At 42.6% G+C, this 14,683-nt stretch overlaps 1 protein-coding gene across 4 annotated transcripts in view; it reads left to right on the top strand.

Moving 5' to 3' along the window:
• Positions 1-14,683, top strand: part of strbp (spermatid perinuclear RNA binding protein) — a 72,259-nt gene that overhangs the window by 35,990 nt on the left and 21,586 nt on the right. For all 4 annotated transcript variants that reach the window (XM_034122900.1, XM_034122901.1, XM_034122903.1 and 1 more), the window contains exons 3-4: positions 6,624-6,811; positions 13,965-14,227. In XM_034122900.1, coding sequence (XP_033978791.1) covers positions 6,809-6,811; positions 13,965-14,227 — 266 coding nt within the window. In that variant the 5' untranslated portion in view covers positions 6,624-6,808. The remainder of the gene's footprint in view (positions 1-6,623; positions 6,812-13,964; positions 14,228-14,683) is intronic.

The raw sequence follows: 14,683 nt of genomic DNA on the forward strand, positions 1-14,683 counted from the left end.
TCTTGTAACAGTTCTGAGGATTTAGCAGCCAGGTATATATTGCACAGTTATTAACGGCATATATATATATTGCACATATTGCACATAGTTGGTATTTAACAACAAGGGGTGTTATAGAGCCTTCCACAATAGATAAACCAGTTACAAACTGCAAAAATAAGGGGAAGTGAGGACTTAGGAAGTGGAAGTGAAAATAGTGAAACACATAGATAGAAGTTTTTATGAAGTGACTCTGTGTGGATCTTGTGTGCGAGATGTAATCACGTGGTTGTAATCACACTACAGATGTTTTTCTTTTAGGGAAGTCTTCTTCGCTGCTTTTGTGGCAGGACTACAGCGCCACTTACAGGCCTGGCATATGTACTACAGTGTCTCCAGCGCTTTCGAGCGGTCTCATGTGAACGGACACGTTTCTGGTGCCTGTTGCGTGTGGACGGAAGACTTTTTTGATAACGATTGCGGTCCGTTTGCGTTATCGTCCTCGTGTGGCCGGGGCTTTCGTTTTTGGGGTTATCTTAAAACAAAACAAAAAAACGACTAATTCGTTTTTTTAGAAATCATAGTTGTATGAGGTGCCATCACATTTTGGTTGTGGCTGTTATGTTAGATTCGTCCTCCGGCTATCCTGGCATGTAACTAGCCATTATTCTGAGCTCCACTCACTGGTGAAATAATGAGCATGTCTTGATATTTAGTTTCCTGCTGGCATGGTGGCTGGTAGATGAAACCCTTCCAACCCTGCCATAATCATTAAACATCAGCCAACAATATTTCAGAGAGTGACGTCTGACAATTATAATATTAAGCATATATTTAAAACTCTGAAAGGGAGTACAATGTGGAAAAATAAGCTCCTTTCCAACACTAATGAGCACAGTCTCTCTGGCTTTTGGCAATCCTCTGTCTCCCATCACTCCGTGTCTTCCACTGCTCATCTCATGTGATGGTTATCAGATGAGAAAGGTGTAAATTGCTGCTCAGAGCCATCTCAACAAATTCCCCAGCTCTGCTATCTCTCCTTCATCTTTCAATCACTTCCCATCCCTCGTTTTTTATTTTCTCTGCCTGATCCTTTCATCTCTGTTGGGAAAACGGGATGTTATCACCAAGTCGTGCACAGGAAGGACGCAGCACAGGTGTGTGTGTGTGTGTGTGTGTGTGTGTTTTCCCTCATGAATAAACTTCTAGGAAAAATATATTCAATAACCAAATTGAGGTGATGGTGATGGTGTCTGAGCGCATGCATGCGTGTGTGCACATGTTGGTGCGCTGCCACCAGTGTTAATGAGGAAGGGCTTCTGCCAGTTTCAACCTATTCTCCTCCCTTTCTCTGAAGAAAAAATGCAAAAATCACACATTAATCGCCCACCATGATGGTGTGAAACGGAGAAGAAAAGAAAAGTGGAGAATGGATATTAGTGTGAGACGTATAGATGGAGGGTGGATGTAGGAATAAATGACAAGACTGAACTGCTTTTTCTTCCGGGAAAATATTGTCCCACTCTTGACCTAACAATCAACACCTCTATTGTTTCTCAGACTGCAAGGAATCTGGGTGTGACCCTAGATAACAAACTGTCCTTCACTGCAAACATCGCTGCTACAACCCGCTGCTGCAGATACACCCTTTACAACATCAGAAGGATACGTCCCCTCCTGACCCAGAAAGCGACGCAACTTCTGGTCCAGGCTCACGCCTAGACTACTGCAACTCCCTCCTGGCTGGTCTACCTGCATGTGCCATCCATCCAGAATGCAGCGGCTCGCCTGGTCTTCAACCTTCCAAAATGTTCCCACACCACGCCGCTCCTCCGCTCACTTCACTGGCTTCCAGTAACTGCTAGAATCCACTTCAAGACAATGGTACTTGCGTACCATGCTGCGAATGGATCTGGCCCTTCCTACATCCAGGACATGGTTAAACCATACACCCCAGCACGTGCACTCTGCATCAGCCAAACGGCTCGCTGCATCAGCACTGCGAGGGGGACCCAAGTTCCCATCAGCAAAAACACGTCGGTTTGCTATCCTGGCTCCAAAATGGTGGAATGAGCTCCCCATTGAAATCAGGACAGCAGAAAGCTTACACATCTTCCGGGGCAGACTGAAAACTCATCTCTTTCGACTCCACTTCGAGCGATAGAATGACTAACAAAGAATGACTAACAAAGCACTTATACAGTATACTAATAAAGGACTGGCTTATCTAAAGCCAGTTGAGTAGCACTTGAAATGTTTTGTCTCTATGAAACCTGATGTACTTATATGATTCTGTTTTCTTCAAGTTTGTATCTTCTTGGTCGAATGCATTTATTGTAAGTCGCTTTGGATAAAAGCGTCAGCTAAATGCAATGTAATGTAATGTAATGAAATAATTGGTCAGTGTGAGCACAGAGGAGACAAATCCACAAGGGGCTTTATGAACAGTCAGGGGGCAGCAGTTTCTAATTGCAACACGCAGAAATGCATGTTAAAACATGGCCGCCTCAGTGCCATTTGGAGTCAGAGCAGGGTGGGAATACTGTACGCCACATATAGTGATATAGTCATAAGGACCCATTCATCTTTGTTTCAGACAATATCAGCATTCTTTATGGTTCTTGTCTGTTTTTGTGCGCTGTATTTTTCATTTGGGTATATGATTTTAATTAAAGCAAAATGAGATGGAAAGTGCCATGAGACAGAAACAAAGAGGGGGGATTGGTGTTGTTGTTTATCACTGGATTGCTCTTTTAATGAGAATGGAATGGGGGCAGGCACGTTGTTATTATGCTTCTTGGCAGGGTGTCTGTATCTGTGTCTGTGTGCGTGTGCCTGCACTATAATCATCTGCCTACAATCCTAAGTGGCCAAGCCATGCTGGAAGAGAGCTTCCCCTCCTCAGGCACAGAGTGTTGGCTGTAAGGTACCTGGCAGAACATGTGTGCACAGACCCAGGCCCTGTCGCTGCCAGGTGTGTTGAGGAGGTAATTGCCAGTGTGGCAGCCCAGCGTCCAGCGGCTTAGAGGGGGAGGCCTGGAGAGAAAATGAGGAGCTGCTCTGCTGGAGTCTGTTTGCCCGAGGGGGCGGCTCACTATCAGCCGTTGTTGTTCATCCAATTCCCCTGTGTCCCCTTACACCACTTCCTTTTCTTCTTATAGTTTCGCTCTTTAGCCCACTCGCTTCGTCCTACTTGGTCCTGTTCACGCACATTTACAGCTTTCTCCATTTCTCCCTCTTTAACTCCTCACTGCATCTGTATCTCTCTCCTCTCTTGTACTGGATCCAACTGGGCTGTCACTGAGAGGCTGCAGTTTTACCACCATTTAATCCCCCAGCAGTCTACTCCGGGAGAGACCGACAATCACACATGTGTTCATCTTTTCTGTCCCCTGACACTATCCTGATAACACCCTGGATTAGTGTTTAGTAGTCTCAGGGTGATGAGATACTTTAAAGATACTGTTTATTGATGGGGTAGAGTGTACAAAAAATGAGAAATGCCAGTTATAGCTGTGCATAGTTGAACAGCAGAGAAACAGTGTCTTTTTATGAATGCATGTGTACTTTCTTCTGGATTCCAGGGTGTCAAATGCTTCCCATATCAGTGCAGTGGATGTTTAAAGGTAGGGTAGGTAAATTTGAGAAACCGGCTCGAGATCGCTAGAATTTGAAAATACACAGCCGGAGAAAATCTGCCACTTCCTTATAGAGCCCCTCCTCCAACACACACGAACGCGCACATGACCAATGAGGGCACGAGATAAGTTTGTGCACAGATGGAAGGCTGACAGGCAGGTAGGCCATCCAGTTATTTTAGCCGGGCCAGCTAAAATGATTGGTCGTGCTTTTTACAGTATTACAGCTTCCACAGATGACATTTTTTTTATGGATTTTTTGTCAAAGCACTTAAGATATTCATTGCTATCGGGATGTTAAGAGCTTTCCATGGAATATAACAAAAAGTGTATCTCGAGCCGGTTTCTCAAACATACCTACCCCATCTTTAATCTCTCAGAGATGATGGGTTTTGCAGATCAAACTCCAATGGTGTAATGAGGCTCTGGCACTGTGGTGTACATTTTGGAGGCTATTTTTGGATTCAAACGATTAGCACATCAACAGAAAACGTAGCTTCTTATTAGGATAATTTGTTAATCGTTTCAGTCATTTTTCAAGCACAACTGACAAATGGGCATTATTCAGCTTCTTCAAAGTGAGGATTATCTTTTATCCTCTCTTTATTTTATTGTAAAGCGAATATCTTTGAGGAAACTGATGGCCATTTAATATTTTTTAGACAAAGACCATACTCCAATTTTGTATAATACACAAAGGCTTTTTATTGTCAAATCCCACCTGCGCTCCATAATTAGTTTTGTCTGCTTAAACAGGCAACCCTGCATCTAGAAGAGCTTTTTAAAATCATCCCCTACACTCGTGTGCTGACAGATGCACCGCTCTATAAATGCCATTGCATTTGGTTGAGTGTGAACAGATGCATCTGTGTACTGTCAGTGGTGATACTGTTGACATTTCATGTTGTGAATAGGAGCGTTGTGTATCTGTTCACCTCGTCTCACTCCGCTCTGATAAAACTGGCCTGTCTTTTCATATCAACACCCGATGTTTAGTTTACTTTGCAGATGATGAGCTAAAGGTAGAAGTCACAAGTATCTTCATCGCAGTTCAAGGTTGCATTAAGTGGCAACCACTGGCTCTAATATAAAGCTAAGACAATGAACTGTCTTCTTTGAAGACGTCAGCATGGGGCACATCCACTGGTTGCAAAATAAGTCTGATTGTGTAGAAGTCTATAAGAAAATTACCCTACCTGTTACTTCATTTGATACCTCAGTTAACATTTTCCTAATCATTTTTTTGTCTCGATTGATCATTTAAAGTCTTCTTTATAGCTGCAAGATGTACATTTAAAAAAATGATGGTCGAATTAAGAGTAAACTAGATGATAAAGCGGCATATGCTTTGGAGCAGGCTTGTGATTGACAGGTTGCTAACATGGTCTTGTTTGGATGTTTTTTTTTTATCTTGCAACTTTCCAATTTGTTCTATAATTCTAGGTAATAATAGGTAATGTTGGTCGACCAAAAGTGTCAAGTTCAGTTTCAGTTCTACTTTGCCAAACCCTCTCATTCTGGTTGCAAAATAATCAAGATGGCTGCAGCCAAACTCAAGGCTTTTTCACTCTCCAAAATCCAACCGGTGACGTCACAGTTACTACATTCACGTTTATACATCTCATATATACATATATATTTATGGGTTACGTTGACATCTAATATACTTTTTTAGAAAATCTTAAATCCCTTATGAGGAATGTAAAATAATATAGGTATTCCGAGTTATATATAGCCTTTACATCTGTTTTCAGAATTACTTTTCTGCCAAGTCAATTCGCTGAGAGGAGTAAAAGCACAGGAAGGATAAGGTTAGAGCTATTACAGTCACAGATTGTAGAGGAAAAAGCCCAGTGGCCCGGCTCTCGCCAAGCACTAAACATTGTTATTTCAATTTCAGCTCGGAGTTCGGTCAGTCCCCTTTTTTTTCTGCAGCCCCCCGCTACTGTTCTCTACTGAATCAGAAGTGCTTTATAGTTAAACCCAGTGTTTACCCAGTACCCAGAGTGACACATGAGATTTCATTTGACATTGTGTATTCATGATTGTCATAGTAGAGGCTTACTGTTGTAGCATTCTCCTTAAAATGAATTATGTGCAATTATCTTAACACTATGCATACTATATGTGAAACAAAAGGTCATCATGTGTTCTCTATATACATTTGATGACACAATCATTGCCATCTCAGTGGTCCTCTATATCGTTTTTGAGAAGAATATCTAAATAACATCTTGTGTGTGTGTGTGTGTGTGTGTGTGTGTGTGTGTGTGTGTGTGTGTGTGTGTGTGTGTGTGTGTGTGTGTGGTGTGTGTGTGTGTGTGTGTGTGTGTGTGTGTGTGTGTGTGTGTGTGTGTGTGTGTGTGTGTGTGTGTGTGTGTGTGTGTGTGTGTGTGTGTGTGTGTGTGTGTGTGTGTTGTGTGTGTGTGTGTGTGTGTGTGTGTGTGTGTGTGTGTGTGTGTGGTGTGTGTGTGTGTGTGTGTGTGTGTGTGTGTGTGGTGTGTGTGTGTGTGTGTGTGTGTGTGTGTGTGTGTGTGTGTGTGTGTGTCCCTGTTTGTATCACATCCCCCTCCCTCAAAACCCTGCCAGCTCATGAAAAATGAATGAAGCCGTGTGTGTATATGAGTCTGTGTGCCCTAATGTCTATCTCCATGGGTTGATCAGTTATTCTATCAGATGTTTTACTAAAGGACGGGGCCTGCACCAATTTCTAAAAAACTGTGTGTGTGAGAGAGCTGGATAGAGGGGTTGGGGGTTTCAGGGTAAAACATGTCCAGGTTGAATGCTACCGTTAATGCTTGTTAGATTACTCTAATGGTACTGACTTTGTGTTTGTTTTTAAGTGTTTTGTTTTATACCTGCATTTATGCCTTTTGTGTGCATGTGCCATCCGACCTCTTGCCTCTTTATCCTGAAAATTGCCGTTTCCCATTTACCTCCCTCCTGTAGTATTTGAGGCACTTATCAACCTTTCCTCCCTCTCTCTCTGTTTCTCCATCCCTGTAGAAGAACAACCTCTTGTAGAGCGGTGGCCAGAGAGACAGGGGAGCACATGTGCAGCGGAAACGGCGTGACAGCAACATCCTGACCGGTAACCTTGCTTCTGCACCCCCCCCCACCACCACCCGCCCAAGTACTCCACGAGCAGGGAGTCAGAAGGAAGGAAACGTGCGACCACCCCTCCTGCAGGCATGGTAATACACTCTGTCTGTATGTGTGTGTGATGCCTGTGTTGTGGTTTTTGCTTGCTTGAATGCCGGTGAATTATCCAAAAGAGGAAATACTCTACAGACTTCAGGGTGTACGAGTTCAAGCCGATGACTTGTTCTAGACACAACAACAGTGTGTGCGTGTTTCAAAGATAGAGAGATACTTGATAAGAGCTTGTGCAGACTTGAGTGTAAGGCTGTGGTTAGACTGGGGGAACTATAAGGAGATATGTTAACATGGGGAACAAAGGATGAAAAGGGACAACAGAGACCTAGAAGATGGAGAAAAACTCAATAAAAAACACAAGACGACAGTGGTGTTAAACAAAAAGCCAAACAAAACCCAATTTTTATTACATTTTGATTCAAAGTCAATTCATTTGTTCTTTTCAATATCTTTTTCCAAAGTTGAATGACGTGTAATTCAACAACCTGCCGTTTGTTAGAGTTTAATAAAAAGCATTTTCATTGGTCTACAGTGCACGATCACAAAATATGAATTAATATAGAATTTCCGTTTTGTTCTCATATGTAATAGCAAAAGAAAGACGTGTTGAAAGGCATAAGAGGCAGGGAAAGAGAGTCTGTGGTTAAAAAGGAGGAGAGGGCGTTTTAAAGGATCAAAGAGAGCAGCTGAGGGGGAGAATGACAAGTGGGGGGCAGATAAGACCATACAAACATAAAATGATGGACAGAAACATGACAGATGTAAAGGATATGGGAAGCCAAAAGAGAGGTGTGAAGCAGAGAAATGGGGGAGAGACGGGAGAGGGAAAGAGAGAGAGAGAGAGAGATTGATTAATGTGCTTGGCCTGTGACAGTGGGAGCTTTTCCCTGAGGGGGGAGCCGTGCAGAAGATGAATTATTAAGAGCTAGAACAAGAGGAGGAAGGAGGAAATGTGAGTGGGAAAAAGGAAAAAGGAAAAGATTGGAAGAGTGGTTTATAGGGGGGGAGGGAGGAAGAATGGAGGGGGGAGGAAATGGGAGAAAAACGGAATGATTGAGAGGAAACAAGATGTTGCTGAAGGTGCTGAGGCTGGACACCGCAGATGAGGGCACGTGGTTGAGCTCATAAATAACCAAGGGTAATGAGACGTGTGTGTGTGTGTGTGTGTGTGTGTGTGTGTGTGTGTGTGTGTGTGTGTGTGTGTGTGTGTGTGTGTGTGTGTGTGTGTGTGTGTGTGTGTGTGTGTGTGTGTGTGTGTGTGTGTGTGTGTGTGTGTGTGTGTGTGTGTGTGTGTGTGTGTGTGTGTGTGTGTGTGTGTGTGTGTGTGTGTGTGTGTGTGTGTGTGTGTGTGTGTGTGTGTGTGTGTGTGTGTGTGTGTGTGTGTGTGTGTGTGTGTGTGTGTGTGTGTGTGTGTGTGTGTGTGTGTGTGTGTGTGTGTGTGTGTGTGTGTGTGTGTGTTGCAAACACAGTGCTGTGATTCGTCCCGAGTTATTGTGATGCAGCAAATACTGTGGGTGACCTTGGCAGGGGTGTCATCCCCAAACCGCACGATACTCCAAACGGCTTCTCTCTCGACTTTCCTATGAGCTTTCTGCATTTAATGAATGCACATGCCCGCAGTGTCATCATTAGTTGCTGCTCAGTTTCTAGAGAAGACAAGTGGAACGTTTGAACAGTTTGGAGGTTTCTGTTCTGCTTTTCATGTTATGTTGAATATAAAATATCCTCATCTCTATAACATCTGCCATGTGCATTTTAGTAAAAGACATCCCATTAAAAATAAATCTGCAAGGTTTGAAAAGTTTTTGTTAAAACGGGGAAACGTATTTCATTAAGACATTTTTACCATTCTTCGCATATGACATCATTTTATGTCTATTTTATTGTGTTCTGGTATTTCCCTCTTGTATAAATGGCCATACTCAATACGCTAATAGCATGGACAGCAACAATGTAATGTCAGCTCATCTGCTTTGAGCAGTCGGGTCATAATATTTAATAGGCAGACCATAAACCTTTAAAACCATGCCGACAAATGAAAGGGCGTGTTTAATAACATCTCTTCCCTTTAGTTCACATTAGACTGGGTACTGTATTCTAGGAGGCTTGTTTGTAATCTGGATTGATGAGCAGACTTCAGATGAAAATGGTTGATGCTGAAACATGACAGTGTGGTCATTTAGCAGATGAGGATGACATGTTGTATATTGCCTTATGTCGAGTTTCCTTTTTTGAAAATGTTGACAACGAGCAGCTGAGAGTTCAGTCTTGACATGGACAGCCTGTTCTAAGTTTTGGAATTCTTCACATTTATTTTGATGTATGTTTCCCCTGCTTCTGTGTGTGAATGCACGCATGTGGTTATGTGAAGGACAGCGCGAGGAAGTGAGAGAGAGCCCAATAAAACAGGATAGCGGAGTGTGTCGGGTCGGCTTGCCAAGCAGAGTGCAGATAAATCACAGGATGAATTTTTAATGCAATCTCCCCTAGGCTGCTGGATGTTACTGAGACAGTTTTTTATTTGTGTGTGTTGCTTGTTCCATCACTCCAAGACATTTCTTTGATGGGTTTTTGAAGGTTTAGAATTGTTCTCTTATCCTTCAACTTGACTTGGTTTCATGTTAGGCCAAAGAGGTGTGACATTTTCTCAAATACCACTCCTGAAATATAGTTTTTTGCGTGGGATAAACGGCAATTTGTTTTTGTAGTTTGACATTATAAGAATGTTCGGGCTTGCATTCAAACAAACCTTTCTTTCTGCAGCTGGCTATGAATATTAAAATCCAGTTTGTTTGTATATCCCTGCATCTTCTTCTCTCTCAGCTTCTGTTTACTTTCTGAAGCTTTTTCCACCTCTGTCCTCTTCTCTGCCTCATCTCTCAGTCTCTCTTCACAATACCTCGCAGCGTGTGCTGTCACCCAAGCGCTCGGTATGCACTTTAGGCATATGACTTATTAAAAATAAGAACTCACAATCACCTCAGGCATTCTCCGTTCACACAAACACACACTCACAGACAGTGCAATGCTTCCTAAATAGAAGATTTCTGTAGAAATGAAAATAAAAAAACAGGTTTAGGAGACACCAGACACAGCTGACACCATACCAGTGAGTCTTGTCCTTGGCATTGGGTCATGTAATGTATAGCAGATGGCCACAGAGAGACAGGCAGAGAGTGAAAGAGACAGAGAGGGGACTCATTGGATTCAGCAGCCTCTAAAGTGAAGCACTGACAGGGTGCGTGTCTAACCACAACACCTTGAACTGAAATGCTTTTACTGCAGGGCATTAAGCTCAGGGTGGGTGGGGGGGAGGGTGATGTCTGGCAGTGATGGAGGTAATGTGATACTGTCAGTAATTGATTGTATGGGTTTTATGCGCTTATGTCGTTCATACTTTTATATTTAGTGACCAATGAGTTAGGATTTCTGTTACGATACGTTAAAGGGTTTTTATTGTGTTGGTACGTGTGCACATTAGTTTATTACACAGCGAGGCGTACATGCTGTGTAATGTGGTTATGTAACGCGGACCTGCCAGCCGGTCGGCCTCACTGGAGCATGAAATGGAGTGTAATTGGTAAGTGTGTGGTCTAAAAGCTCTGTGCAACAATGGCATACGACGTATACACACACAGTGCGTAGTGTGCTGGTGGCATTCAGACAGCTGGGATTCACCTGTTATATGAATACATGTCTGCTTCTGAGTCCTAGAGGGGAGGAATCACAGGCAACCGTTTTTAACCCCTTAGTGTACAGATTCTGTATCATTCATATCTGAGTCCTTGCAATGTTATCAATGCATTATGGCTGTCTGAGCTTTATCAATTTGAATTGCTAGATGTTGAATTATGCAAACACTCTGAAGTGACACTTCCATTTCAAAATGGAGATCTGTCTGCTGAAATAATGTTTAAAAAAATGATATACATCATTACATATAGATTGCAATTATTCAAACATAATTGCCACTTAGAAATCAGGATAAGGAACTTAAAAAAGAAAAGTGCTTGGAGTGGCAATATGGCAACAATATAGGCTATTCTAATGTCTAATAACATGTGCGAGGGTCTTCAGTGCTCGTATTTCTTGCCTCATGCACACTTTTAGTGAAGCTGTTCCTTGGAAGTGAACTCAATTTTCACTTCCAAGGATCGAGCTGAAATCGGACACAGTCTAATTTTGTTGGTTAGTGACACTTGGGTTTGTCACAGGCATTTGGATAGAGATCTATGTCTTATGGCTCTCACTCACACATGCACACAGCATATTGTGTGATTGACCTCGGGGGTTATGTGCCGGTCAGAGTGGATCCAAGGACAACCACACGCTTTTTTTCTTGGAGATTGGAGAATTTTGATGAGTCTTATGAATTACACACAGTCAAGCATTACGTTTGAAGGCTGCCGTGACATTTCCACTCGACCTTTCTCTGAAATTGGTGTGAAACTGTGAAATCCTGCATCAGTTTCTATCTTGGCCGCATTAGCTTACTTATCACGTCACTTGTCTAAATGCCTGCAACATTATCTGGGCAGACTCTGCCCCGGGGGGGGGGGGGGCGATTCCTGTCAGTGAGTCCTCCTTAACTGCTCTGATTTACATGGTGATCAGAGCGGCTGGGCAACAACTCCCCCGTGGTCAAATAATACTGAAACACAAACACACACAGATACACGGACCCTCTTCGCAGTGTGGTTTATAGCTGCAGAAGCTCACATTAGCAACGGCTCATAAAATCCACGTCTGTTGGTCTGTTAAACACTGCTCTGTGAAGGCACACAAGTGTAGAGATACACACAGGATCGTGCATGTAGGAACACACTCCCAGTGACTGCAAAAATAAAATGTTTCTATGAAGACAAGAGGTAAAACACCAGTTGGATACAGTATAAATGACTTATGGCTCAATAAAGTGGTGCATTAATGAGCACTCAAACCCTGAAAAAAGCATTTCACCACTTCCTGTTCCCTCTTCTGGAAGTCAATGGTTTTTTGAACATGTTTGTGGTTAGAAGTCTGAGATAAGGTCCGCGGTTGACACAAGCTGAAGAGATTTGCAAGTTTTGTTCTACGACGGGAAATACTCCAGTAATCACTCCACCTGTGAATGTATACGAAGCTTCTATGTGTCATGAAAGTGACTAACACGTCCTGTTGCCCCTCTTATTGCATGATCATTTTTGACACATGCCTCATCACACTGATGAATATAAACTGATTTAAATTTAAAAAGATTGGCTCGCTGAAACTGTCAAATGGAGATGTGCATAAAAGATAAGATAAGATACAGTGAGATGGAACTTTATTAATCCCCGTGGGGAAATTCAGTAGTTAATGGCGATCATAACAAGATAAGAAGAATTTCAATATTGGAAAATAGTTTTCAGGTATCTCAATTGTTGATGAGTCCCAGCAGTAATGTAGGAGCAGAGATAACAAATAAAAAAACATTGCGGAAAATGTGTGCCACTATACAAAGTGAGCTACACAGGCTGTGATGCTGTGCCTGTCCTCCATTCTGTTAAAAGCTTTATCTCACTCTCTCTGCTGGAAGAGTGTGTCACCAGTTCAATTAGGAATGGGATGAAGTGGGTGAGTGCACGCTGTTGGTCCTTGGATTTCAAGTAGATTGATAGTAGCGCTGGAGCCACACTATCCATATTACAACGAAAAAGGTCATCCCTTCTGTGTGTGTATGAGTGTGTGTGTGTGTGTGTGTGTGTGTGTGTGTGTGTGGTTCCCTTTGAGTAGATGTGCATGTAGCGAATAAAGGGAAATGTGGGTCTTGTAGATAAGCAGCGTCTTGAGAGCAGCCTCTTCATGTTGAACGTACCTCAGGCTCCCCGGCATAGTGCAAAACCCCCCTAATGATTCAAAATGAACCTCATTCTTTAGATTCATGTTACCAAGTGATGATGTAAACAATACCGTGTAAACATAATTATTTCTCTCAGATATTATATCATAAAAAAACACAGACAGAGTGAAGGAAGAGACAAAAAGCCGGACAAAGCCAAACTGAATTACAATGATCAAGATTCATTCAAATCAATGCCTGTGTGATCTATGAAATATCACAACAGCAATAAACAAAGAAAAGATCATTTGAACAGAAATGTTAAAAAGCAAATGTGTTTTGCTGTTATATGTTGGATCTTTTAAATCCCTCTCAATGTTATTTTGCTTATTGTCCCATGATGTATCTCTACATGGCCGCTTAAGATTCACTGTTGTATCAGTTTTATATAACATTACATATGTCTATACCCAATGGTCAGATGTTTAGATATTCCCTCCCATTAAAAGCCACCTGCTGACATGCTGTGACATATGAAAGAGGTAAACAGATGACATATAGTTCACACTGAGATTTCATATAAATGCACAGGGACCCATCTGGATGGTATTAATTGCAGAGTGTGCGACTCACAAAGGCCTCAGCTGCACCTGCTCCTCTCCTTCATCTCTTCCCTTCTCCATCCGTCTTTGAATCCGTCCTCCCCTGCTGCAACCGTTTTATGTCCTTTTTCCCTTTTAAACATGCTGCACTGTTCCCACAGCCCTCCTCTGCCCCTTCTGTTTGATGTTGTTTACTCTCCCACCTGATCTCCTCCTTCCAGCGTGTTTCTCCTCCTACCTCCCAGAGAGTGAGCAGGAGCAACTCAGAACAAATCTAATAGCTGACATAAATACCCAGGCCATAAAGTCTGATTGAAATATGACAGGTAGTGAGGATTTGAGGAGGATGGTCAGATGAATTCCTGATGTGTGCATGTGACCATGCATGCATGTCAGGGTCAGGGCCATTACATGGAAGCTGTCACTGAGTTAACATTTGATTTGTTTACCATAAAAGAGATTAATGTTCAGTCTGCACCAAAGCAACCCATAAAGAAGCCATTTGTACGTGCGCTTAGTGGGACAGTAAGCGTGTTTGTCCTGAATTTATTTTGCTGTTCGGTTGTGGTGCCAAGTATTTTTGCAAACGGTGTGTGTGATTTCAGGCAGGGGAGATTAAAGCTCGATTTGATGGATTAAAGCTCCACCTGTCCCTCCAGTTGTGTCCTTGCTGTGTGTATTTGTGTGTGTCCAGGTGTGTGTGTGCCTCTTTTCTGTTTTTCGCAATTTAATCAGAATGTGCATTATATATTTGTACTGACTTCCTCATTCTTCTTCTGTTCTTTCCAGAGGTCCTTCCGGTCCTTCAGTAACGATGACCGCCATGTCATGGCGAAACACTCCACCATCTACCCCTCCTCACAAGAGCTGGAAGCCGTTCAGACGCTGGTGTCCACCGTCGAGTGCGCCCTCAAACACGTCTCTGATTGGATGGATCACTCCAACAGCGACGCCCACAGCCAGGTGGACAGCCAACCAGCAGACAGCACAGAGGAGGACAATCCAGGTGACAAGCCCAGCGAAGAAACGGAGGATTCCAGCGACAGCTACAGGTGGAGTAGAATGACAAATACTAGACATGATACTAATGACTCTATTGAACAGATTGATCATATTGCCTACAAACTGTCTAAATCTTGACTTGAGGTGAGAGGCTATTGCTTGTTTTCTCTTACTAAAAATGTTACTTAATAGTTTATCTCTTTGTGAAATACACACATTTTGCTTTCTGGCATAGAGTTATATGAACAGCAGGAGCATGTGCAGCTCCGGAGAAAATTAACTGAACCAACCACTTGACAATCTCTGGGCACTGCACCATGGTCCGCTATCTTCATGAATCTTTTATTAAGGGTCCACTACTTTCTCATTAATGTCTTAAATTGTCTCGTCAGATCTCATTTTTACAATCTTAACTGGCACGTTGTATTTTTAATCTTTTAATCATGCAGCTACTCACCAGAGATTACATCAAATACTTATTCATATTAAGATATTCTTTGTTGTGA

This window comes from Trematomus bernacchii, unplaced genomic scaffold, assembly GCF_902827165.1.
Source record: "Trematomus bernacchii unplaced genomic scaffold, fTreBer1.1, whole genome shotgun sequence".
Taxonomy (NCBI): Eukaryota; Metazoa; Chordata; class Actinopteri; order Perciformes; family Nototheniidae; genus Trematomus; species Trematomus bernacchii.